At 42.5% G+C, this 25,076-nt stretch overlaps 1 protein-coding gene across 1 annotated transcript in view; it reads right to left on the reverse strand.

Moving 5' to 3' along the window:
* SLC18A2 (solute carrier family 18 member A2) overlaps positions 1-21,648 on the reverse strand; it is a 30,605-nt gene extending 8,957 nt beyond the window's left edge. Inside the window, exons 1-10 of the mRNA XM_075757809.1 lie at positions 21,605-21,648; positions 21,143-21,292; positions 19,024-19,375; positions 11,302-11,360; positions 9,258-9,341; positions 6,346-6,438; positions 5,858-5,947; positions 5,706-5,749; positions 5,570-5,630; positions 723-818 (exon numbers count right to left, since the gene is read on the reverse strand). Of these exons, the coding sequence (XP_075613924.1) occupies positions 723-818; positions 5,570-5,630; positions 5,706-5,749; positions 5,858-5,947; positions 6,346-6,438; positions 9,258-9,341; positions 11,302-11,360; positions 19,024-19,375; positions 21,143-21,263 (1,000 nt within the window). The 5' untranslated portion in view covers positions 21,264-21,292; positions 21,605-21,648. The remainder of the gene's footprint in view (positions 1-722; positions 819-5,569; positions 5,631-5,705; positions 5,750-5,857; positions 5,948-6,345; positions 6,439-9,257; positions 9,342-11,301; positions 11,361-19,023; positions 19,376-21,142; positions 21,293-21,604) is intronic.
* Positions 21,649-25,076: the final 3,428 nt, after the last annotated feature.

Below are 25,076 nucleotides of genomic sequence, written 5' to 3' on the forward strand. Positions count from 1 at the left end.
CACTGGTTTCCTGAGACTGTGTGCCTGTTACACGTGGTAAGGGGGTCCAACCTGGGGCTCTCCCATTGCTTTCTGTTGAATGGGATGACTAAGTAACCACAGAAAGGGTGTCAAATCTATCAAATTCAAGGGAAAGTGCTCCTCATGTACTTCGTGACCACATTCTAAGATAAGTCCACCCTTCTTCCACCTGTTACCAGGAGCAGCCCTGGAAGGAGTGTGTTGGCATGAGCGAGCTCTGCACCAAACAAACCACCTGCTGCAGATGTCTGTGGCTGCCTGCTCCTGGCAATTCAAACCAGGAACCGAGGACGGATTCCCTCGGGGAAAATCCCAAAACAAATTGGTTTGTCCCACTGGCTGGCTCTGCGGCTCACAGGGCATCTTGCAGCTGCCCCAGCCAACGCTCACTGCCAGAGGCGCTGCTGGAGCTCCCAAAGGAGCCAGGACGGGCACAGCACCATGGCCGACTGCATCTATTTCTCCTTGCAATGTGAGTGTTGCCCCTTACTGGAACCTCTATTACAATAACATCAACCCACTACCTATTTTTCTCACAGACTGATGTTTGCAGTTGTGCATGTATAACACTGACAATTTAAAGAACGTAAAAAACCCAAACAACTACCCTGAAGCATGTAAGGATACCATCATTAACAGGACCAGAACTGAGACAGTCATTAGACAAAATATAGCGATGCAAATAATATACTGTACTTTACCAAGTTGCCATTTTTTTGAACACATGGTCTCCATCATCCAGATGGGTAATGCTGGTTCAAGCATAGCAATCGCCATGTTTGCAAAGCAGATTGATCCTTAGAGAAAGAAGAAAAAAAACCAAAAAGTAGTAATTATTTCTTTTGACTATGAACAAAAATCCATGCAAAGAATGGATGCTTTCTTTTACAAAAAAGTTGCATTTTTACAGTCCTATTTGTCATGCATCAAATGTTGATTAATGTTAAATAGAACAGAATGTAAAATCACTGAAGACTAACTTTCTATATATTTCTATTCTCCTAGAAATTCTACAATAAAGGTTAAGCTATTTTCATAATGTGAAAGTCTGCAGTGAGCTTGATGACATTTAGAAAGTTCATGAGGTCTGACTGTTGTTCAAATGATTAACTAAAACTACAATCTTTTGGTCTTTATCCAGTCTCCTGGGGCAAAAAAAGAGCCCTGTTGTGTAAGAGGCACAGGTTCTGACCCTATGACTCCATCACCTGAGAATGACTATGATGAGATGTGGAGGTCTCGATCCTAAGAATACCACGAGACAACCACAGAGATGTCTACGCTCTACAAAAGGGAATTTTGTGTAGAGATCCTATAGCTAGCAGCCAGTAAATCCATGCAGCAAAGCATGGGTCTGGCTGGGCTTGCCCAGCCCTATGAATTTCAAATGATTCCAAATCTCTTTTGAATTTCTGGACCTTTAGTCACCCAGATGCAAAGGATAACAAGCGGTGGAAGCGCCGATTCAGTCGTGCCTGCCGGCTCGGCTCTGCCCAATGCCAATGCCTGCAGATCCAGACTCCAGCGGGTTTGTGCCAAGTTCATCTATCCTCAGCAGTGCACTTCAGCTTAGCGCAGGGATCATTAAACCCCACGGTATTTCTCTGGATTCAGGATGCCTTTCCCACTTACTGAAAGGAATGCGAGGCAGTCGGAGCCTAACGCAGGGCAACAGCACACGTGCCCTCTGCTAACCCCTTGCGAAATGGCTTTCAAGGGAATTTGGAAGTCACTAGAAGTGACAACTTCAAACTTGTGTTCCCACTTTTTTTCCTAATACTTATAATCTCTGAAATTTAGGAAAAATATTCTAGGTTCTTACAGTCATTTACCATCCAAATTCTACTTTTTTTTTTTTTAAAAAAAAAAAAGCTTAATTTGTCTGAGGTCAGAGAAATAATATTTCTCCTGGAACAAGTTCCTCATCATACAGTTCAAAACAAAATGAGCACTGATGTCATTCTTTGCTCAAACCTGTCAGAATATATTAGACTGTGTATCCACAATTCCTAAAACGAACTTTGAGGCTAGCTGGCTCAGTCCCTTCCTGGGGCAAGGAGCAACAGCTCAGCACTGCTTTACCTTCCAGACGACAGGTTGGAGCCCAAGCTAACCTTTCCACTCTGCTGCAAGCTCCCATGAGCGTAGTGGCTGTGAGGAGCCTCAGTTAAACCCCTCAGGGCTGCCCTCTTCCGAGCCAACATCAGCCACGCGCGAGCAGCTTGCTTGATGCTGGAGAAACAGTTCAGGCCACAGAAAGTGCAGCGCTGTTCTAACAGAGATGGCTTAAACAGGAAAGGTCTTATTCTACTCTTAAACTTCACAAAGAAATGAGAAACAAGTGCACACACACACATGTTGTATCTATTTCTCATTAGTTCAGGAAGCATCAGCAGGGCTTACCAAAGTAGTCAGGTACACGGTGACAAAGGTACTTCAGATCTTCAGGATGTGCCCCAAAAGGAAAGCGAGAGCCTGAGCTGCAAACTCAGGGCAAAGTCCAATGAAGACTGTGCTACCTTAGTGAAGCTTCCCCAAAAGAAATTTTTTTTTTTTCCCTGTCCTGCATGCAGCTGACTTCTCTTTAGAAGGCTATTTCTCAAAGGCATAAATCATACATTGTTTCTTCTTTAAATAAGATGGTTGGCCAGAAGGTGTGAAATTGCAGCCTTCCAGCTGGACCCCATCTCTGCAGCTGAGAACCCACTTGGCTTTTGGCAGAGTGCTGTAGCCATCACTGGTATTTTTCTGTGAAAAAGCGGGTAGCCAGTGAAAAGCTGTCACACGCCTTCTCAAGAACCCATGTGCTCGTGATGACGTCTGTCTCAACTCTGATAAAGTAACTTGTCTGTCAATGCCACGTTGTCAACCAATAGCACCTAAAGTTTTCTTAATCCCTGTCAGTGAGGTCTAGCTGTGAGAATGACGTTGACTTCACTCACTGAGCTCCTACCAGCAGCGCCAAAACATGTCAGTAACGCTTCTTTCGCCTGGGTACTGATGGCACTGACTGAAGCATCACCTCTGACACAAACCACATAGGACGCAGAGTCCGTATTTGCTCACATTTCCTTTCTCCTGCAGAGGTTTTCACATGAGCATGTTCAACAGGAACGGCCACAGCGCGTCCTGCAACAGCTACTGCTGGCACCAAAGGTGACCAGGCAGCAGGACTGGCTGTAGGGATTGCGATACAGAGTGAGTGGCCTCCAGTCTGTTGTGACGGTCACCGTTGTTATCTCACGGGCAACGTGAGTTATCAAGGGAAAAAGTCACACTTTCAGAAAGAAGAGAGAGCAACACCATGCTTGAGTTCAAGACACCTTGTGTTAGAGTAATACTGTGCTATAGATAAGACAAATTGGTCAGAAAGTGCTTGTACTTTGAGAATACAACCAATTATGACTCAAGTGTATGACGCACACTCAGGAGATTGAATCTGAATTTATACCATTAAATTAGTGTACCTAAATTGAGAGTGCAAAAAACACTTAAACTGCTAATCCATTTGCAGCATGCCTAAAATGTCCCTGATTTTTACTTCTGGTTAACAAGTCAGCCCATTAGAGATGCAGACATTTTCTTAATGAGGTAGTTAACTGCCTTAAAAGCCATTCAAAACCTTTAATCTCCCTGAGCAGTGCAAACCCAATGGGATTTTTAACTTTCCCCTCTCTAATTATTGTATCTGAACATTATACATAGTGAGGGACATTAGCATTTAGAGGACCCTTGTGAAGCAGAAGACCTATTATCCCAGCTTAGACATGGAGAAATGTGGCATGATGCCTTGACCGGTTGCCCCAAGGTGTCAGAGCACGGAGCTAACTCTACCCACCTTTCCCTGTTAGCGTCAGGATCACAAGTTCCCATCTTAGCAAATAAAGCAAGGAAAATACCAAATTCCTTGGGGTAAGGGAGAGCAAATCAAACTTTCAGATCCTTTTCACTAAAAAAGCAACAGCTTCAGAACTGAAGCAATTAACATTTAAGCAGTGTATTCCTAGTGCATCAAGAAAGCTGCTTTTGGACTGTTGTAGACTCATAGGCCAGATAAAAGGCTGAATTCAGAGTTGGTACTTGGGAGTCAGCTCTGAGAAAGCAAAATTTGGTCTGCAAGGGAAATGAAGCAGGAGAAGAGGCTGAGGTTAGAGAACATCAGCATCATCTGTACTGTCAAAGCACTGGCCAGTCTCTATCCTGGGAGGCAGAGACCCTGGGTGCCATACCTAACCCCACCAGTAACCCACCACAGGGACCTTCTCAGGGTGGGATGCCTGGTGGGAGCAGGACAAGTCACCCAGAGCAGTTGGTGAGAGCAGGAGGGATTGGAACAAAGAGGGTCTTTATGTTTCTACCCCTCCATACATCCTTCCTTTCTGAGACTGAGCAGCCCTGCTTTACAGAGCCCCAAAACATCAGCTGAAACAGCTTCAGAGAAGAGAAAAGCTGCAGAAGTTGAATACCATGTGAATGTGTTTGTTAGAAAATGGGAAGAAAATCCACCCCTGCTGTTAGCAGACATGGGAGATGGTCAAAATAGTGGGATCCATGGTCTTTGGTACCTTTTATCTTCTGTGGCTACAGCTAGCTTGGCATGAGCAGCTAAGTCCTAGTGAAGCGCAGTCCTTGAAATCTGTCCCCCGGTCATATTTTGTGGTTTAAACCAAGTTCTGTCATAGATTAGACCTTGGCAGGAATTACATTATTCTCCAAAAAACTACTTTATATGCTAGATGAACCTCACCTTGCAGCACCCGCTTTAAGCACTGTAAGGGACAAGGTGCTGAATGAGGTGAATGATAGATCCGATCTCTTAAGACAGACTTAGGGTAATGGTCATTCCCTAAGACCACCAAGAAAAAGTGAACCCAAAAAATGCCTGGAATAATTGCTTTCTTGGACAACCAGGTTAGGATTAAGGAACAAAACTGTGAAATTTACAATCACTTTTCAGATATTTTATGAACATTAAAAAGGGCCAGGCTTAATTACAGACTTCAGAATAAACATTCAACAAAATGCAACACAAAGAGGCAAGCTTCCCTTGAGACAGAAAGACTCATTAGACAACTGACACATGTAATACCAAGCGCCATCCACCATTCAACCCAGACCTTTTCTGAAACATAACCCACACTCTAGAGACCAAACTCACCCGCTCTTCAAACACAAAGAAAGTTCAGTGTTATGCCCTACACCTGCCTGTGATGTGCTGGCAATCCCTCCCTCTGAAAGCCTTGGCACTATTCACTTGCCTCATAGAAAGTTTCATGACCACATCCCGTTGCCTTAGCAAGCAACCACAAGCTGTTAGTGTCCCCTCAGCTGGAAGGACACCTTCATTTCAAACTTTCTGCCTGTTATGTTTCTACTGGTATATTCATCCTGTAAAACCAACAGATTATTTTTTTTTCTTTAAGCTTTACGTAAATGAAACCAGAAAATGACAATATTGTTAAACCAGCTCAGCCTGAGGCATTCCAGGATGCCAGGTGTAACACTAGCAGTTGGTTTAAAGAAAAAAGAAAAAAAAAGGATCTGGTACCTGCTGCAATAATGATATACGGGTCCTTCAAAAGTGTCAGTAACGGTGTCCCCTTCTGACTCTGTGAAACAAAAGCTTGGGATTAGGAAAGGCAGAGTGTCATCCATTGCCTAGAGTGTTTTACCTTAATACTTACTTCTGCTTGTGCTCTGGATGGCTGCAGAACAAATAATTGAACAGCTGCAAAAAGAAATCAATACTGTAACATTTCTTCAAGCAGGGGGTTAGATGGCAGTAATACAGAAGGGATGTGCTGCACGGTGATATTGACTCTTTGTATTTACTGACCTCCGTCTAACAGAGCTAGTGCTGCCAGCACCAGGAAAGGAGAACTCTTCCCCACAAACTCATACATGACGCTCCCAAAAGGTGGGCCCACTGCCAGGGAGAAAGAAAGGACACAGCTGAGAAGCCACACCTCTGACTCTGAACATCCCCTGCAAGCGTTTGGGCACCCCGTTACCGGCACTCAGAGACCAAAAAGCTCAAAATCCCCACAAAGCTCATTGATCATGACAATAACCACACTCCTCGCTCCCCAAAATACCCTTCCACGTAAACAAAAGACAAACATCTCAGACAGATTTCCGCATAAGAAATGTGCTGCTGCGGGAAAAACTATTCTTAACGTGCACCATGAATCTAATCTGGAGACAGCACGGTAACATCACACTTGATGGGACTCTGCTGCTGCTTTTGAAGACCACAAGTACATGCTTTGGGAAGGCAGAGGGGGGGTGGGGTTCTCTTGCCAGCAGAGCCTCTAATTCACTGACCTAATACTCCCATAGCAAGGCCTCCTAGTGCAATTCCCATTGCGTTGCCTCTCTCTTCATCATCTGTATACACGCTGGCGAGCATACCCATCCCTAAAATGCAGAAACAAACAAAAAAACCCCAACAACAAAAACCAAACCAAAAAAAAAAAAAAGCACAACACAAAATTAGGCATCTGTGTACTCCAGTTTATGGTCATCATTTGCCAGCTCTACTAAACCTTATACAGAGATGACAGCAGGTATCTCTGTGTGTGTGTATATATACATATATACATGTATATTCCCTCCCCACAGAACTCATTTTGAAGCAAAAGGGGGGTTTGGCAATGTAAATGGTCTCCGAGACCACGTTCTATCGTACAGTATTACTCAGGTAATTTAATGATGCCTTGATTTGCTTGATTCTTTGTCCCTGTCCTTGTCACAGAGCTTTTAGATTACGCTTTTCAACTAGCAGAAACAAAACTTTTGACAAGTGTTCACTATCTGTTATTTATAGTCTGGTGCTTGACACAAAGGTCTGGTGACCACTCACAGCTCTACCTGTGGTCAGCGCTAGCTGTGCTCTGGGCATGAGGTATTACGTGGAGCCGATTACTTGGAAAATGAGTATTTCAGGTTCAGCATCCAAAATTAAAGGATTCTTTTGACCTTTATCTTCATATGCCTCACTTCTGCATTTGACGATGAACCTTCATTTTACAAAACATGAAGCCTTATTCATGTGTTTTTGTGACGTACTCAGACGCTGTAGATGTAAATGCTGTGGAGGAGTCCTCATAGAAATTAATAATTCTGTTTTCAAATCAAGGCTTAAGTAGGACTCAGTAAATACGGTCCACAGCTACACAGAAAAAGAAAACAAAATATTGCATGATTGATCATTAAATGAATACCATCCATCATGTACATCAAAAGAGCAGAGGTCCTGCGTGGATTAGCATGCTTATTGAAGATTGTGGATGACATCAAATTGTTTGCACAAACAGCTGAAGAGCAAGTTAGAGAATGACATCAGAATTCACAATGAATTTGTGACAGTAGGGGAAATATTCTGGAAAAAGGTAGGAGGCAATACAAAGAAGATAACGCAAAGCTTTACACTTCGGTAGGAATGATTATGTGCACAAATGCAGAAGAGGTAAATGACTCGTTGGCAGCAATACTGCAGAAAACTCCCTTTGCCTGTGAGATACGTGAATTGACTCTCGCTGCTGTTGGCCCTTGCAAGGAGTCAGAGCTTCTTCCGAGCGCTGGGTCTGGTTCTGGTGCAACACAGGAAGAAAGGTGGGGGTGACTGGGCACTATCCAGAGAAGGGCAATCAGGGTGAGCAAAGGCTTAGCAAAATGTCTGTGAGGAACAACTGCAGGACTTTCGACTTAAAACCAGAGAGGAGAAAACCCACGTGAGATGTGATAATAGTCTTGCAATAAGAAAGAGCGCCACAAAGACAAAGAAAAGAAACTGTTTTTCATGTTCTTTCGAGTACTGGAAGCAGAAAGGGGTTTACATGACACTAAGGAGGCTTTAGATGAGACATCAGAAAAAAACTTCCTGAGCACAAAGCTAGATGCTGAGGGTATTTCTGGAGGCTTCTGAGAACATGCCTGTCAAGTATGCATGAGGAATGACAAATAGCTGATCCTGCCTTCAGGATAGGGGTGGTCTAGATGGTCTCTCAGCCTTTTCTGCTCTATTTTGTAGGTTGTCTGTGAAAAAGGTCACGTACTCGTCCAAGAGCTGTATCTCAAGGTGCTCACTGCACGGGGACTGAGTTAAAGCTGAACAATAGTTTTGATTCTGGCACGTCTTCCCTTCAGAAAGCGTGACTTGTAACCTCAACCAGAGTACAAGGAGAAAAGATAGATTTTCTTGGCTCTACCCCTCCTGCTTGTCTTTGCCTTCCCCATCGCTGGCTCCTCATACCAGCCCCTGCCTGCTCCCTTAGCCACATCCCCACTCTTCCCACTACTCATCCACGCTTAAATTTCTTGGCTGAACTAGTGCTTGTTGTGCAGCTTCAACCCCATCTTAAGCATCAGGTTCTTCTTGCTCCAAGTTCGAATGCTCAGTCTGGGGTGTTGCATCTCCCCAGCTGCCCCAGGCAGCGCTGCCCAGATGTGGGCTGGTGCAAAATCCCTCAAAAAGAAACCCAGGAGGAATCGAGCTGCCAAATTCTTGTTAAGTTTCTATAAAGTGTATGTGAACCCTGCCAGTCCAACTTGGAAGGGGCAATTTTCCCAAGGAAGCCAAAAGACATGTTCTTGACAAAACGCTGTATTCACCTCCCTTCCGAAGCCAAATTTGTATTTCTGCTGCCACTGATATCCACGGGATATTTGTCCAAGAAAAGACTGCAAAATGTTCTAACATGAACAAAACATATTTTCTCCAGTCTCAGAAACTGTTGAATAATTTGGGCTGAAAACCCATACTCCATTTCATCTGGTCATTTAAAAATTAGAACCTTGTATTAGAAATCTGGTACAGGCAAACTGAGTCTAAACTGGCAGACAGCCTGGTAAATCCTTGAAAACAACATTTTATAACAGAAATTTCAGTAACAGACAGAGCTGCTATCCCTACTAGAACAAGTACCAACATAAGTTCCCAATGACCTTTAAAATGGCTAAAAATGAATTTAAAACGAAGACGCAGATGCAGAAATCCCAAGGAGAGCGCAGTTCATTTAGTGCTCTACCTTACTGCAACCCAAATACCAAGGAAGTCTGAAAAGACATTTGCTTTTGAGCTACTTTATATGACAGGGACAGAAAAAACATGAAATTGATTTAATTGCATATTTTTGTATTAATTATCAAAACTGCAGACAAAATACAGTTCAGAGAATGACTAAAAAATGATAGAATTGGTGATCTGCATTTTAGTCTATCATCTTTTCTCTTACCTGCTACCGAAGAACAAGAGGAACCCACTCCTTGAAGGGACCTGGCAATAAACAGTAATGTGTAGCTTCCAGAGAAGGCAAACACTACAGAAAAAAACAGAGGTAAATTTTTTAAATTAGGTTAACTCTAACTAGGTTTAAAAGTTAGGTTTCTTGAAACTATCACAAAAACTTCATACAATTTAGCCCAGTGTTTACAATGACTTGTGCCACTTTCAATGCTAACTGCATTATTTTCTCTTATTGCATTTAGATGTGTCAGTGTTGAATTGCTCTCAGGTGTCCAAGCCTCCTGGTAACACAGAATGCAAGCGCACAAGCAGTTTTAACTAATTACTTAGGATTTGATTACATCCTGCTCTGCTTCAGCTGCACACAGAAGGAGTAGTAAGACTTTTCTTCCCAGCCTTGCCTCCCCACACTGCTTCATCTAGGGCGGCCCAGCCTGAAGCTCCAGGCATTCAAGAAAAGCAGGATTTAACTAACACACATGCACCTACCTGCATGTATGCATGCACGCATACATGCACCAATGTTTCCTCCAATAAGTAAATGGGTGGAGAGAGATTTTACCCTGATGTTGCTCGCTCTGCAGCAGATGCTGTGCAGCAACCGCTGGCTGAAGGTGCATTAAGGCAGCTTCACCTCTTCAAGGGCTGTAGCAAGTTCCTGATCGTCCAAACAAGCAGACCACCAGAGAAACTGCACCTGAGGAGATGCCTCTTTATCTCTCCCCAAGAGATTTTACCCCAGGCTCCACTCTGCTTTTTTGGGACAGAGCTCCTGGATGCTGCACTCATCAGTCCAGCCAAATTCCACATCCACAACACTGGAAAGTAGGAGCGTCCCAGAAACCCAAGCACATCTCTGCTTGTAGAGCCTGTGTCATGGTCAGGGTCATTAAATCCACAGTGACTTTTTAAAAACTTTTTTCAGGTCCTATCTCAGCCACCTCGGGAATTTTGCCAGACAGGTTATAGCTGGAGGAAGCTGTTATGCACCAACTAAACACAAGATCCACGCGTGCTTCTCCCACGCGCCCTGTGGCACTGTGCTTCTTGGGCTTTTCATCAGGTCTTACAAAAATCCCTACCCATGTGGACTGAGAAAAATCAAGAAAAATAAAGGAAGTAAGGACATCAGCAGATCAACAGTACTTCCCTCTGCCATGAATCAGGCTCACTATTCTTACCTCCATCCCAACCAAAATTTGTCTAACATGTTCCTAAAATGCAGAGCTGTCAGTAACTCTAAGACCAGGTAATCTCCAGCACTTTAGTCCCCTTGATGATACAGTTTTAAGATTGTTATTCCTTCTCTTATGTACAGGGGACATGGAAAAGTGTTTGTTCCATTCCTTTTTGTGATAGACTCTGATACATCTTACATCTGCCTTCTGGAGCTAAACTGGTTCTTTCACCATTCCTCACAGGCCTCTAATGATCCTTGATGTTCTCCTTTCTACTCTTTCCATCTGGGTCACAATTTTAAGTGCCATGCCAAAACCAAACATAAAACAGCAGCTGAAGCCTTATCAATGCCATTAGAGCAGACAAATTATCTCAGCTGACTTGCAGGCTATGCTCCTGTTTGCACATCCCACAGCGATGTTTAACAACGCCGTGATACTGTTGACTCATATTCTACTCATGAGCCACTGCAGCCTCACGATCTTTCTGATAAGCCCCTACGATAGCTAGTCGTTAAGGATCCTGCAAGACAGCCCTCTCACAGCTGACAGCCCTCCCATGGCTGTTTAAAGCTGTCCGAGCACTGCTTTGGATTACAAGAACCTGAGAGAAAGATTCAGCTAAGGAAGAGACTCGCCAAGGTGGGATGGAAGGTGGTGAATTCCTTAGAGCACGTTCGTAAGAGTGTGCTTGTCAAATCTCATCAGCACCACCATCCACATGGAGCAGGCACTCTTGAATTTTCCTTGGAAATCAGTCCCTCTACATCGAGAAGAATTTCTAGAGATAATTATTATAGATCATTTATTTAAAAGTTGCATCTGGGCCAGACCAAATAATATGTGGACACTTACTGATTGTTGACACAAACATGATGCAGAAGCCAGCAAACAGTGGAATCTGGTAGCCTATTCTGGAAAACAAAATGAACATTCACATTTCTGGGATTGTCTCATTGACACTTTGAGTTAGACTTAACTCACATGAGCGCACACACTGCAAAAACCCAACCTGTAGTCCCTTGGTAGGCTTTGAACCATTTATTGCAGACCGCATGATCAAATTTGTCCACGTTACAATTGGCTTTTCATCTGGCACAGCAGACTTTCTATCTGAAATCCCGGGAAGAAATCATTCCCTCATTAGAATTGGATTGCTCTGTTCTCGTTCCACCATAACTGTTCCCAATAAAGCCCCTCTGGGCCTCCATGGGGTTGCCGAGAATAAGAGAAGGGAAGATTTGTCTGAGCATGCTGAGCTTTGAAATATCCCAGTAGTGTTTCAATGCTCGTCTGCTTCCATCCTCATGAGACAAGGACTATAATGAGACATGGTCAAACCAATGGCTTTTTTAATAGGAAAATTTGTCATCAGCTTTCTTGGGAGTTCTGCCTCAGTCAGGAGCACTGGAAGCATCCCAAAGAGCCTGAGAATAATATTTTTGCTCTCCATGGGTTTAAGAGTAAAAATGGAGCTAACAAAACTTTCTTCATCAGCCCACTTCTTCATCAGGACTCTAAACAGCCTAAAGAAATGCCTGGTTGCTCTAAGTTTTTTCAGGTTTCCAGGAAATACAGGTTTTTCTGTCTGGAAAGCAAACACATATTTTCAGCAGCTAAATATGAATTTTCAACAAAAAAATTCACAATATACTGTTTTTCATGCCATTAAAAATCTACCCTAGAATCAAAACCACTACCCAGGTAGCTCTAAAGAGTCTGTATATTCTATTCAGCACACTTTATTCACAACTCTTTTTTTGTAAGATTCTGCATCTTAAATGTGTTTGTATTATTTAATGGCCAAATTCTTCAACAATGGATGATGCTTTTCAAAGGAGTACTGATCGACTTCAACTTCCAGTGCCCATTTTGACACTGTTAGGCATTTATATTGGCAATATTGGCTTAAGTAGGTCAATCAAATAATGGAAGAGTGTATAATTCCTTTTTATTTTTAATAATTACAGTCTTGACATAGGTAAACCAACCTAATTATTCTACGCTTTGTTTTTTCATTAATATAATTTTTATACAGGTAAGGACCATGGATAATGGAAAATTCTCCGAAGTGCACGGCTTGATGTTCATTATGTGTCGTCTTGTAGCATTTGAGTTTTGTGAATGAAAGAAATCTAGCATGCACATTTCCACATGCCACAGAAATCTCTAATGAAGAACAATTTTGCCTTAAATATTATCACTACATTAAAACATGACAAAAATGTAGTGCACAGATTCTTCTCGTTGAAATTTGTAAGTGGGTGTTACAAACATCCAGCACAGACTAGTTACTCGTGTGGTACTTAACTGGACCAGTATCTCCAAAGCAAATTAAATCTCTGGGACTATCACAGACTTCCTCTGTGGCCTTATGATAAACATTTTAATGTTTCAGAACCTTGATACCTGGCCTGTAAGAGAACAATACTACTTTTTGTCTGCTTTATTTAAAGTGGATGATTTTTCTAAGCCTATCTCTTCTCTTACTGTGTGTATAGTAAGTATTATACCATGGGATGCCAATCTCCACTGACGTTTCTATGTACACAAGGAAAGAAAAAATTATCCTCCCCTGTTCCTAACTTCTTGCCTGCCTCAGAGCTGAGATAGGCACTTCCCCTCCCAGTCAGTTCAGGCAGAACAGGTCACAGAGAGTTTGACCATAACTGCTTTTATTTTTAATTTTTCATTTAAAGCAAGCACTGATATTAGTACAGATTAAAAAAAACACCTTCAACTGCTGTTGGTGAGTGATATCATCTTTCTCTGTCGGACTAGGCAAGCAGAAGTTGAATGTCCTTATGCTTTCTTTTGTTGCAAAGTAAAGCAGTGTCCATCAAGGCCATCCCAGAGGTATCTAGGATGGACACTATGGGAGGAGAAGTCTAATTTTTAGTAGAGAAATCAAGCAACTCTTAGACTTGACACCGGGGCCATAAGACAGCAATTTGCTTCTGCTACAAGCACACTGAAATAAAATTCAGTTATTTGCATAAAGACAAATGCCATCCAAAGTGGCTCCCACGTTCATGTTTCCATCACTAGATCAGAGACATGAGCTGTGAGATCTTCCTCCTCTAAACATTAATGAGTTAAAGAGAAGGGCTGGCATACTACTTCTGTAACCTTAACCAAAGGAGAAACCTCTATCAAGGTTTCTCTTCTTCCAATCGGCTTCCTACACTTGGAAAGTTTCTGGTGGTTGAAAGCTGTAAGAAAACAAGTATTTTAGAAGTCCCTTCTAACGCTCAATGAAATACTGTTCAAGCACTGTTCTTAATTTTTGCATCTGCAGATATTATTCCTCCTTTATCTTGGACAGAGTCATAGCAAGGAGTGAAGCAATACATAGCAGAGGGTGATGAAGGCAGAACTAGAGCAGAACTCGGGTCTACTCTTGCTACCCAGCAGACCATGATGCTTTATGGCACATACTGAGGTCTAACGTATACCTTTTCCTCCACATAGAAATTACTGATTTCAGAACTAGACTTTATGGGGATACAGCTAGTCCTTTCGGTCAAAGTCTGCATTGCCAGTGATCCATACAAGATGATGCAAAGGTATACAGGTCAGCACAGGACATGCATTTAAACAAATCATTATAATTCTCTGAAAAGCTAAAAAATTGCCTGGAGCTTCACCCACAATTTGGAGATGCACAATTCTGGTGGGCTGCCCCTGCATGAGACCACTGAACCTCTAGAAATCGTGGTTGCTCTTGCTCAGGGGACAGTCTTACCCACATCCAGCTGACATTTAGTTACATATGCAGATTGTCTTTTCCCGCACAATCTTAGCAAACCCTGCCTCCTCCTGAAATAGCAGCACTAATTAGTTGGAGGTTGTGCTACCACAAACATCTAATCTGCAGCTGCATCCCCTGATCTATCCAATAGCTATGAGAGATCACAGACTGGGAGTTGTTTGCTGAACAATTACGCTATGTAACATAAATACTTACAAAAAGGAGAGGCACTAACTGTAACAGCCAACTACTCAGTGATTCTGTCCCTTGGTCCTGGGCCATTCATGTTCTTCCCACGCGAAACCCGTGAATATGCAGTTTCTACTTCTTGGCCATGACACGACATGCTCCATGCCAGTTATCTCTACACTTTGTTCCTCCGCATGTGTGTAACACAAAAGAATATTACAGCCTGTCTTGCCTCTTCTTTTTTCTCATTACCATGCTCAAGCATGTCATTTTCTTTGGCACTCCTTTCAAAAACCTCCAAGAGAATCTGAAACAAGGTCCAGCATGTTTCACCAAGCCTACCAGCAGCTAAAAGGGCTTCTTACAGGTATTTCTGACCTCTGAAAAAGCCAAAGTCATCAGCTGAAGGAGGGAGAGGAAAGGCTGCCACTGATGGAGAACGCCTAAATTACTCTGTTTCAGTGCCATGCTGACCCCAGATTGCAGGACTGTTTGGAAGTGGATTACATCCATTAATAAGGTTAGCCTACAATAAGACAACTGATCGATGGGTCCTGTGCAGCAGTAAAATAAAGGTTACACTGACCAGGATAGCAGCTGTGGATGATTAAAGCCTATTAATCCATCCATGACAGTGCTGCAAATCCACTGATTTCAACCTTGTTACACAGCTACGCCGGCACCACTGCGAGCACCCCTTGTTAAGGCTGTCCCGGTTGGCAGTCTGGCTATCTTCTTCACTCCCAGCGAAGACTGGGAGGACGTACGGCAAGAAGAGTATTTTCCTCAAGGTTACGAACCAGCAAACTGCTGCATGTGTGTGAAGGTAAGGAAGAAGGTGCGGGGACAGGGATGTGGTCCCTGTGCTCTCCACCCACATGCTCCGTGCAGGGCAGGCAGAGGGGCTTTGTCCAACCCACAGAACTCGTCATTTGAATCACCTGCCAAAACCTGAAAGGAAAGCTTATATATGGACTGACCTGCAATTCAGCACTTACAAATGCTACCTATCTCTCTGCCTCACTCTTTGCATGTACACTGTCGTGGTTCTAGTCACTCACTCTCCTCCAAAGAAGTTCAAAGCTGTAGCCAGACTGGTGTAAAAATAATGATGAAAATATCTGTTGATTTTTTAATGATTTTTGAGGCCAATATGGATACGCACAAGGATACAACTATGCATTTTTTCATACTGGTAAATAAAGGGAGGGACAGATAGGGCAGGTGAGACATTCAGTGGCTCTAGTGGCCTGTGGGGCTGGCACAGTGGGTTCACAGCCTCCTCCATAGAGCTCCTAAGAGCTCGAAAACGTAATGGAGCAAATCAGTAACTTCCAGAGGGCACAGCGGCCTTTTGCCCGCTTTCCTCACTGGAAAAGATTAGGCAGAGCCTTCAGTCTCCCTTTGCCAATACATCCTCCTCACCAAGTGCCCTGTATCGCGTGCTGTGGTATTTGTACAGTTTTTTACCAATTTCGCTACAAGGAGAAACATAATGTGCGTCTGAGCCACAAAATCTCACCAGCTCTGCCCTGAAGCAGTGCCACGGTGGGAAGTGTGTTGTTGACATCCTACGGCAAAGCCATCACCTAGCGTTTCCTTTGCTAGGACTTTGTTAGACCAAAGGTAAATTGTGTTGTTTCGTGAACTGTAAACCAGTTGACTAAAAGTCAAGTGTGTGTTTTGTCTGGTACTCCACAGAAAAAGCTGGGCTTTAAATAAGGAATATTTTTTAGCAGAACTCACTTCTTGAATTAAACCAATTTTGAAATTTATTTTTAAAAATCCACAGCTCCAGTAGTTATAGAAAAAGGGGGGAAACAGCCTACAAAACTTCCAGAAAACCTAAAATAAAGTAACGATTGGCACAGACTCATATGAATAGAACATCCTGTTGCATCCTGTACAAACTCAAGCACTCAAAGCCAGTGTGTACTGAAAGCCAGGAACTCCATACTCAATTAAAACTCTAAACCACTCTGATTATATTTGACTGAAAAACAAAAACCATGAACACAGTGTGCTACCTATTTGCAAAAGAGACGTACTGGGTACCTTACCAAACTGTGCACACTAATCTTGAACTAAGCAACCCATTCTCCTTCAGCTGTGATATTTTGCTGAAATTTTGCAAAAGTATTAACAGCAAAAATAATTTTCACTAAACACTTTATCGGTAGTAAGGAAGAGTCTTTATAATGATAACTCAGATACTTTCTGTTTCATTTATAATAATCTCAATTTTCACACTGCTTTTAACTGATCATATACACATTGTTTTTAGGAAATGTCAACTTTAGGGGCTTTTTTTGCCAATGACTTCTACAGTTAAATGATAAATGTGTCAACTGATAGTTCCCGCTAAACATTTCTCAGAAGTAAGGCAGATCCTGGTACCAAGATACAAATAACGCATGAAACAAAACCAGTTACTCTTAAATCTCATTTAGGGCCACTTTGCCACTAAGGTGCTCATTTCTGCTGGATGAGAGGAGTCTCTTGCACAGGACGCTGGGGCGATGTGCTCCTTGATTTTTCTTTTCCAACTTGTTGGGGGCCTGAGCTCGCAAAGCTGCCCCTGTGATTGCAGACACACACTCAGCCCCGTGCAAAAAAAACAAAAAAAACCAAAACCAAACCTGTAGGATGTTTCCAGGAGGAAATCTCAGCTCACCCCACTGATGTTCACACTAGTGTGTCACCAACCCTGCTCCTAACAGCAGCGAAGGGAGATGCTGCAAGAACACCTACTGCCAAACCTGCGGCTGGCTCCAGGGCAGAGGTGCTTCCCCTGGAGCCGGCAGAGGCAGCACCAGGCTCCCACCCTGAGATGCGCAGGCACACGGAGAGGCATCGGCAGGGACACGTACCCTCTTACTTGGGCCAACGTCTACCAAGGAAAGAGCGGAGGTCATATCTACACTATGACGTAACTGCGCTATTGAAAAAGCCGTGGACAACATGGATGGAGCACATTGTTGCTTTTCTCCTGGTTTGGCAGGTTGTGGAAATTATGTTACTAACAGAGAAAAGTAAATATCAACAGGGCAATAATTTAGACATTTAGGAAAATCTAGAATACCTAAAGAACTCTTGTGAAAATATTATTTGATGTTATGTTACTGTGCCTGTGGATGACCTATCATATCCTCACAAAACAATACAGAAAATCCAGGTAACAAAAATCTGTTTTCCTCCTCAACTTGCAGCAATATTCATGGGAAAGTAACTTTGCCACGGCGTACTTATATCCATGTAGGTGGTATGCAGTAGGAGATAAGGTGAAATGACAGAGGAATGAAACTGTCTATCATCTCATTTAAAGCTTTTGTGTTTAGATCAGTTCCACAGATTGACTACAGATTTTGAATTCATAGCACTGTGCGTCAAACCGCCGCTTAGCCCTCCGTTGGACACTCATCTATCAGATTGAAATTAAACACTCAGACAATGTATATAAGCTGTAAAATCTAAGAAAGGTAGTTTTGGCTTCAAAACCTGAAATATATAGCATTAAAAGGTGTTGGTTGTTTTGGTTATTGCCACATATGATAAGCACTGACTGCTTAAACAAATGTGTTTGACAAGGACAAATTCCTGGAGCACATCATTTTCTGAAAGAAAAATTCTTCTTCATAAAAATAGCTTAAATAAGAAATATGAAGCTTAGTGACCTGACTAAATACAATTTGGAGTTTATTTCCTGGGCAGATTGATCTCTTGCTTGGTTTGGGAGGACTGCAGCTGCTTCTGTGGGGAACAGTTACACAAAATGCTAACAATAAAATCAAATAAATTATTAACATCAGAAATTTAAATGATATTATAACTACTTTTTAGTCTCCATGTAAACATCATTAGTGATCAGATTTTGGGGGGGCAGTGGTTATAAGTCATTGATATTGGTGCTTATACCCTTGATCCTGGCTCAAACAGATTTTCTATAATGTACCATTTAAACATGTTTTCTTCAAGATATCATATATATGCGAGAATTTAGACAGAACAATTGGATGGCTGGGCTAGAGCATGTACTGATGGAAATCTGTGATCCACTGGACTCGGTGATGATCAGCAAAATTTGACACTTGATCATTTTTCACTGAAATCCGTGCGAATTCCCCACTGATTCTTACCTCAAATGACTCGGAATCGATGAATACCAAATGGCACCAAGAGGTGCGAGTCTCTGTGAGAGCAAGGGAGGATCCGAACCCTGCCTACAGCTTCAATATCACATTTGCCTAATGTAGACATAACAGACAGATCATCAGGTCACAGTGCTTCGTAAATACTGAGCTGTAGCATGTTTTGGCTTCATACAGCTGTATTGAAGAAATTTCAACACCATTTCAGAAAAAGTTTCTATAAGAACCAAAGATCTCAGGAGCTGAAGGAAAAGTGTACAATACCGGATATATCAAATGGTGCAGCTTACCAATTTATTTTGGAAAGGGTGTAGGCATTTAGAAGACATGTTCATCAAATGTACTTCACTAAAATGTTCCTCCAGATAAAGTGAGAAGGCCAGTAAGTCAGGGCCACAATAGAATTAAAAACGCTTGGTTTGAAATACTAGTCCGGACTAAAACTTCAATATAAAATCCTAGCCGAGTAACGTAGCAGAAATAACATACCTGTTTGTCAGCGGCCCTATGAAGGGGTTAGTGATTAGCTGCACTGTTGCTTTGGAAGCAAACAAGAGCCCGACTTGAACATTTTCATTCAGCAGGTCCTTATCTTCCTTAGGGCAGTCAGACGGGGAAGGAGTCACATTTACTATCATTTGTTCTGTCTGAGTATGATGCAGCTCTCTGGGCTGTGTCTTATCAGATTCGTTTCCAGTAACCATTGTTGAGTTGTCATAGTAGGAGAAGATGCTCTGAAAATTGTCCATCGTTGGTGAGACTGCATTAGGCTTAGTAGTCTGGATTTCTGTGGCATTTTTCTCATGTTTGATGCTGTAAAGGTAACTGGGAATTATTGGCACTGGAAAAACAAATAGAATATATTGGCATCTTACTATCAGGTTATTTGCAAACGGAATCACCAAATTTTCTTATTTGCTTTGCCATTGATTAGAAAATACAAGGCTTTCCTACAGAGCACGTTAGTAAGGATTTTGAACAGCGGAAACACAGAACTAAAATAGAAGTTTACTCATGGGAAAAAAATACACCCATAACTCAACTCAGAAGTGCAGTTAAAAATAAAAAGTTCTTTTACATTAGTCTTTATATTTTGCCAGTTTTCATAAAGGTAAGATTTTCTATACCGACATAATTCAGAAAGCAAAATATAAGAAGAGTCTCTTTGTTGCACGACTGTGAAGCACGATTTAGATTGTGAAAACATGAAAGATGAGAAAAGCATTGAAACTATTGTTAAACCAAAATATTGAAAATGTAATAAAACACGTTTCTAAAATAAACCACAAAAACATTGATAAGTAACAGCCCTAAGAAGGAAAAAACCATAACACTCCTATATTAAGTAATCAGAACTCATATATTGATGTTTCCATATCTCACTACTGTTTTTAAAATTGACATTGAAAAGATCATCCAGAAGGGACCTGCTTTGTATGCTTTACGGTCTTAGCTGCAATTTAATTGCATCAATATGTATCTCATAAATGTGCATTTCCGAATTTGTAAAAACAGATGTCAGGTTCATTCAATTTAACACTAGTGACAGAACCACCCCTCCTTGTCTTGCATCTCTTCCTAAAAAAGCCCACTCTTTCAGTAAGTCTGCAAACTATAATAATTTCTAGGGCTTCTTGCATCCATATTACTGAACAACTAATGAAATGTTAACTTTATAAGAAAGTATATCAATGTAAAAAAAAAAATCCAAACATCGACTTGCTAAAAATATATATGTTTATAGCTAATGTCTACATCGGGGTATCAGCTTTTAAGCTGAAGCCCCTCAAGACATTCAGGAGTCTGATTCAGAAGCTGACACTGCCGCGTCGTCCGAGAGCCGGCTCTGCACAGCCCGATTCCCTTCCGATGGAGGCATGGGCATTCGTGTGTGTGCGTGTGCATCCATGAACCACTAGTTTCTCCAAACCTTTCTCTTCAAATTCATATAAACATTTCAATATGAGGAACTTCTAAAACTACCAGTGGAAAAAGTTCAAGCGTTTGGAGCAGATTCCTAAATCTTGACACTATGCAACTGAAGCCAGTAAAAGTTGCATCTTCAACTTTGATCAAAACTTGGATTATTTTATTAAACCAACTCACGGAACTGCTTTTCTAAAAACCGAGTTAGACAGTTTTCTTATTAACCTATCATTTTAAGACCAACGTGGGGGAAAGAGGAACTATCGCAAGGAAACAGGCATCTCCAATGTTATCTAGCCTGTTGTTTCAGTTGCGTGACCACAGGAGAAAAATGATGATGAGCTAAAAATACTGTTATCTGTTGTTCTGTGAAGTATTAGTGGTGTTTAGTAGAAAAAAAGAATCATGAAGAACTTTTTATACCCTTCCTTATCCTGCAATTAACATAGAAATAAAGCCAGACTTTGGTGTGTATGGCAGTGTGTTTGCAATACCTAGAATATAATTCGTGTTTAAAAAAAAAATAAAAAAAATCAGTGCTTTAAAATGTTTGGTTTGAGAGCATTAATCATGCATTCAGGGAGTACATCTGTCACTGGAGATTATTTCTGGCATAAATCGGAACGGGAGAAAAAACCAACAACAACAACAAACCCCAACAAACCCCAACCATTCCACCTACCGACCACCGTCAGCAGCATGTTGTCCAGGAGCAGGGCGATGAACACAATCAGCAGGATCAGTTTCCTGGACTGCCGGCTCTCCCGGAGCCAGCGGAGGAGGCTGAACTCGCCCCAAGCCATGCTCCCCGGCCCTGCGCCGCCGGCTCTCGCTGCAGAGAGACAAAGGCCATTAGGCACCGCCGGGACAAGGCGGGGAGCCCGGCCGGCAGCTCCGCGGTCTGCCGGCGGCTCGGTGGGCGCAGGAGCCCCGCAGCCCCACCGCCCCGCTCCGCGCCCCCCCGCCGCACCGCACCGCACCGCACCGCACCGCACCCGGCCACCGACGGCCCGGCCCGGCTCCCGGCTCCCGGCACAGGTCCCCGGCCAGCCGCAGGCTGCCAGGCGGCAGGGCAGGAGCGGGCAGGAGGAGGAGGAGGAGGAGGAGGAGGAGGAGGAGGAGGGGGAAGAGGAGGAGGCGGCACCTCTGGACCCCGTGCGAAGCCAGGGAGCGCTGGAAGCGGCGCAGGGGGGGGAGATCCCTTCCCTTCCCCTCCCCTCCCGTCCCCGGGCAGCGATGCTCCGGGGCAGGCAGCGGGCGTGCCGGGCTGCGGGTAGGGCGGCCGTGCCAGAACCTCGGTGTGCCCGGCAGGAGCGGCCAGAACAGATACAGGCGGGGAAGGGTCGCTGGTCGCACTCTTAAACACGCCGGCAGTGTGCCCTGTCGGCGAGCCCAACCGAAATAGTGCCACTGATTGATTCTTGTCCTAAAACTAGGAACTTGCACCATTTGGCATTTAAATTGCTCATTTTTCTTGTCTGCACAAAATTCCAAGTGTTGCACCCAGCCTGTGGCATTTGGTCGTCATCATTATCAGTTTCTTTTCTTCTCAATCTATTTTAGAAAAGAGGTTAACTGCGCTGAAATATCAAGAAACACGTTTTAACAAAGATTTACATTTTTAAAAAACATTGTCTTTCATATCACATAGTACATTGCTTTCTTTTAGTGACCCAGTGTTGAACTTCGTGAACTGCTCTTTGCTTCACTGGCTTCACTGAGCTTCACTTTTGGTAGAGCCCATCGAATGTGAGAAAAGTCTCTTCACAAGTTTAATGGTTCCAGAACCAAACATCAGACTTAAGCTGATGACATCATCACTATGCAAATCGTTTATTTCTTTAACTGTATCGCCTGCCGGTTTAGTGGTGCTCATTTTCAGTGCGATGCTATTTCATTACTAATGCAGGTTTCTTAGGCAGTGGTGCTCAAACTTATGGCGGTGTTTCTGTGGCAGCAGTCATTTCACGCTGTGAACACCTGGTTTCAGAAATAACAAAAGACATTTACGCTGTGGAATTTTGCCAATGTGAGTAATGGTAGAAGATAAAAGTTTATGATCTAAAGTGCCCTCTCCGGTCCTAACCCATCTCTGGATGAAGTTTAACTGGCCTTGGGAATAGAAGCAAATTTTCAGTGAAGTGTGTTACTGGCTATACACAAATTTTTCTAAAAATAATGAAAAGTGGGAGAGGATATGCTGATAGCACATCTCTCTTTTGTTTGCATGCAGGTAGCTTTGCTTTTATGTGACATGTCCACCATGTATTATTTTTATCTGGCATCTATTATGCTAGTACATGACATACCACCCAAGGCTATTAATGCGCTATTGATTCTGGTATGATGGCTTATAAATGGTTTATCTTTTCCTAACTTTTTTTAACCAGCAGCTTCAGGAGTTGGGCACCTTCATGTTTGAATTTCCAAAACAGAGCTTCTGCTTCTGTATTCAGAGGAAATAGAAAAGTATGATCTACTGGACGGGAGTGCGGAAAAATGTTTCATCTTCCAAGTATTGGATCCCGAGGGCACTTGACAGTGAATTATATTGTTTAGGTGAGAACTTGTGTGGGGTGCAGTAGAAGAAGGGGAACACGGACTCTGGTTAGCAGCAGAAGCAGCATTAATACGGGATGCACATCAGCGAAATGTCAATAGCAATATGCTACCAGGAAAACGTGGGGCTGGGTGTTTTGTATTCCCAGCAGTTCAGAGGACAGTTAACTGACAGCAGTGCTGCTCTTTCTGCCACCTGTCAGAAGGCAGATGTGGAGAGAAATGAGATGCTGTTCCAGCCATTTCCGATGAGGGATGTGATTGTAGAAGCAACTTGCTTCTCTCTCTGTATCATCTACATGGCAAGGTGAACCTCCCCTTCGCCCTGCCTCCCCTCCCGGTCCTTTCGTCTAGAATATTTCTCCTCTTCATCCATCTGTCGCTGTGGAGCTGGCACTCACCCTGACAGCATCTGGCCACTTTGCTTTGCTGGACTTTACATCACTCCTCTTTTCTACTGTCCTAGTTTCTCTTGCCTTCAGCCAATTAAGTGTTTGATAAATAATGCTAAAATATATATGCAAAATCATGCCTGCACTATTAGCGTGGGCAAGCGGGAGAGCATTTCAATACATTTATTTGCATGTAAAGATGTCCACTAGTGCACAGATACTATTGCTTTACTAATCTTGCTGATGAAATTGTGGTTACCTCTAGGAAGTGAGCAGGTCAGGAACCTGCGAAGTCTGCTGCTCTGCAGGTGTAAACTATATTCAGGCAAATAATGATTCCTTCACTAATATTTTTTTATCTTTAATCAGTGATCTTTGTGTCTACTGAAGAACAAGCAGAAAAGGGCTAGGACCACAGCCAAATCAGCAATTACTTTTGGGAAGCTGTTGATGATTTGGTTTTCCTATTGAACTTTTTACTATTATGTAATTGTTAATTAAGATTGGTCAAAAAGGAGGGAAGAAAAGCCATGGGATTTTTTCCGGTTGTTATTTGAGCATTCAACAGAACATTTGAGCAAAACTTCACGCTTTGAAAAATGCTGGTCGGCTCCACCTCTTTTGTTAAGTCTCTACCTTTTGTTTGCTTTAACTATCCTTTAAAGTATACATGTTTAATAATAGTATCACTTTATTAATTTTAATAAGAAATAATTATAAACTCTGAAATGAGTTCCAAAACCGCATATTTATCTAGGAATCAAAATTTTGAGGACTTGTCGATAGTCGTCTCAGAGTGAAACACCCCTAAGCCATTAGGGCATGGGCTTAAAAGCATGGAGCATCATAAAGCTGGTGATGAAAAAAAAAAAAATGGTTTAAGGTGGTATCTGAGTCTCAGGCTTTGGCAGACTGAATGGTGGACTCTCCCAAATCACCTCTGCAGTGCCGTAGATCCTGCCTGGCCAAGTGAGCTAGGCAGTCAAATAAAATAGCCGTAAACACACAGGCAATGACACTGCAAATGATCACCAGTCTGAAAACGATGTTGGGGAATAGTACGTGTTAGCAGTCAAAATTTTGACCTCAGCTGAAAATTCCTCTGTGGCAAGATGTCCTGGGCGCTGTCATGGGAAGCGGCACAATGTCATTACAAGCACTGGGGAGAGGTGACATTTTGCTGGTTTGCCTACAGGTTTCTTAAGTGCTGAAATTTAGAAAAAAACATTTCTGGTTCTCACTATCCAGGCTGAGAAATGCACTACCTTGCTGCCTTCTTTGGAAAAAGTAATCCCTTTTAAAGCTGTCTCTTTTTAAGATTTACATTTATTTTCAGTGCTTGCAGTTTAATTTGCAATAATTCATAATTATCTTAGCTTTCTGTATGAATTAATCATTTGCAGTTATTGCTATTGGGGAAAATTCCTGCTATAAATAATTCTTACAATTTTGGTTGGAAGACATACCTGGCAGCTTATGTTTTACTAATAACAAGTAATATACTTAGTCAGCTTTTTCAACCTTTGTAGTTCTTTCAAGACTTTTTTCTTTGTGCCCGACAGTCATGCTACTAATTACCGTGTAGTAAGACTGTGTGGTAGTTAGTTCCACTGAATAATGCATCTCCTCTTCTCCAGGCATTGAGGATATGCATTGTATTTTATA

The sequence above is a fragment of the Balearica regulorum genome, chromosome 7 (genome assembly GCF_011004875.1).
Source record: "Balearica regulorum gibbericeps isolate bBalReg1 chromosome 7, bBalReg1.pri, whole genome shotgun sequence".
Lineage (NCBI taxonomy): Eukaryota > Metazoa > Chordata > Aves > Gruiformes > Gruidae > Balearica > Balearica regulorum.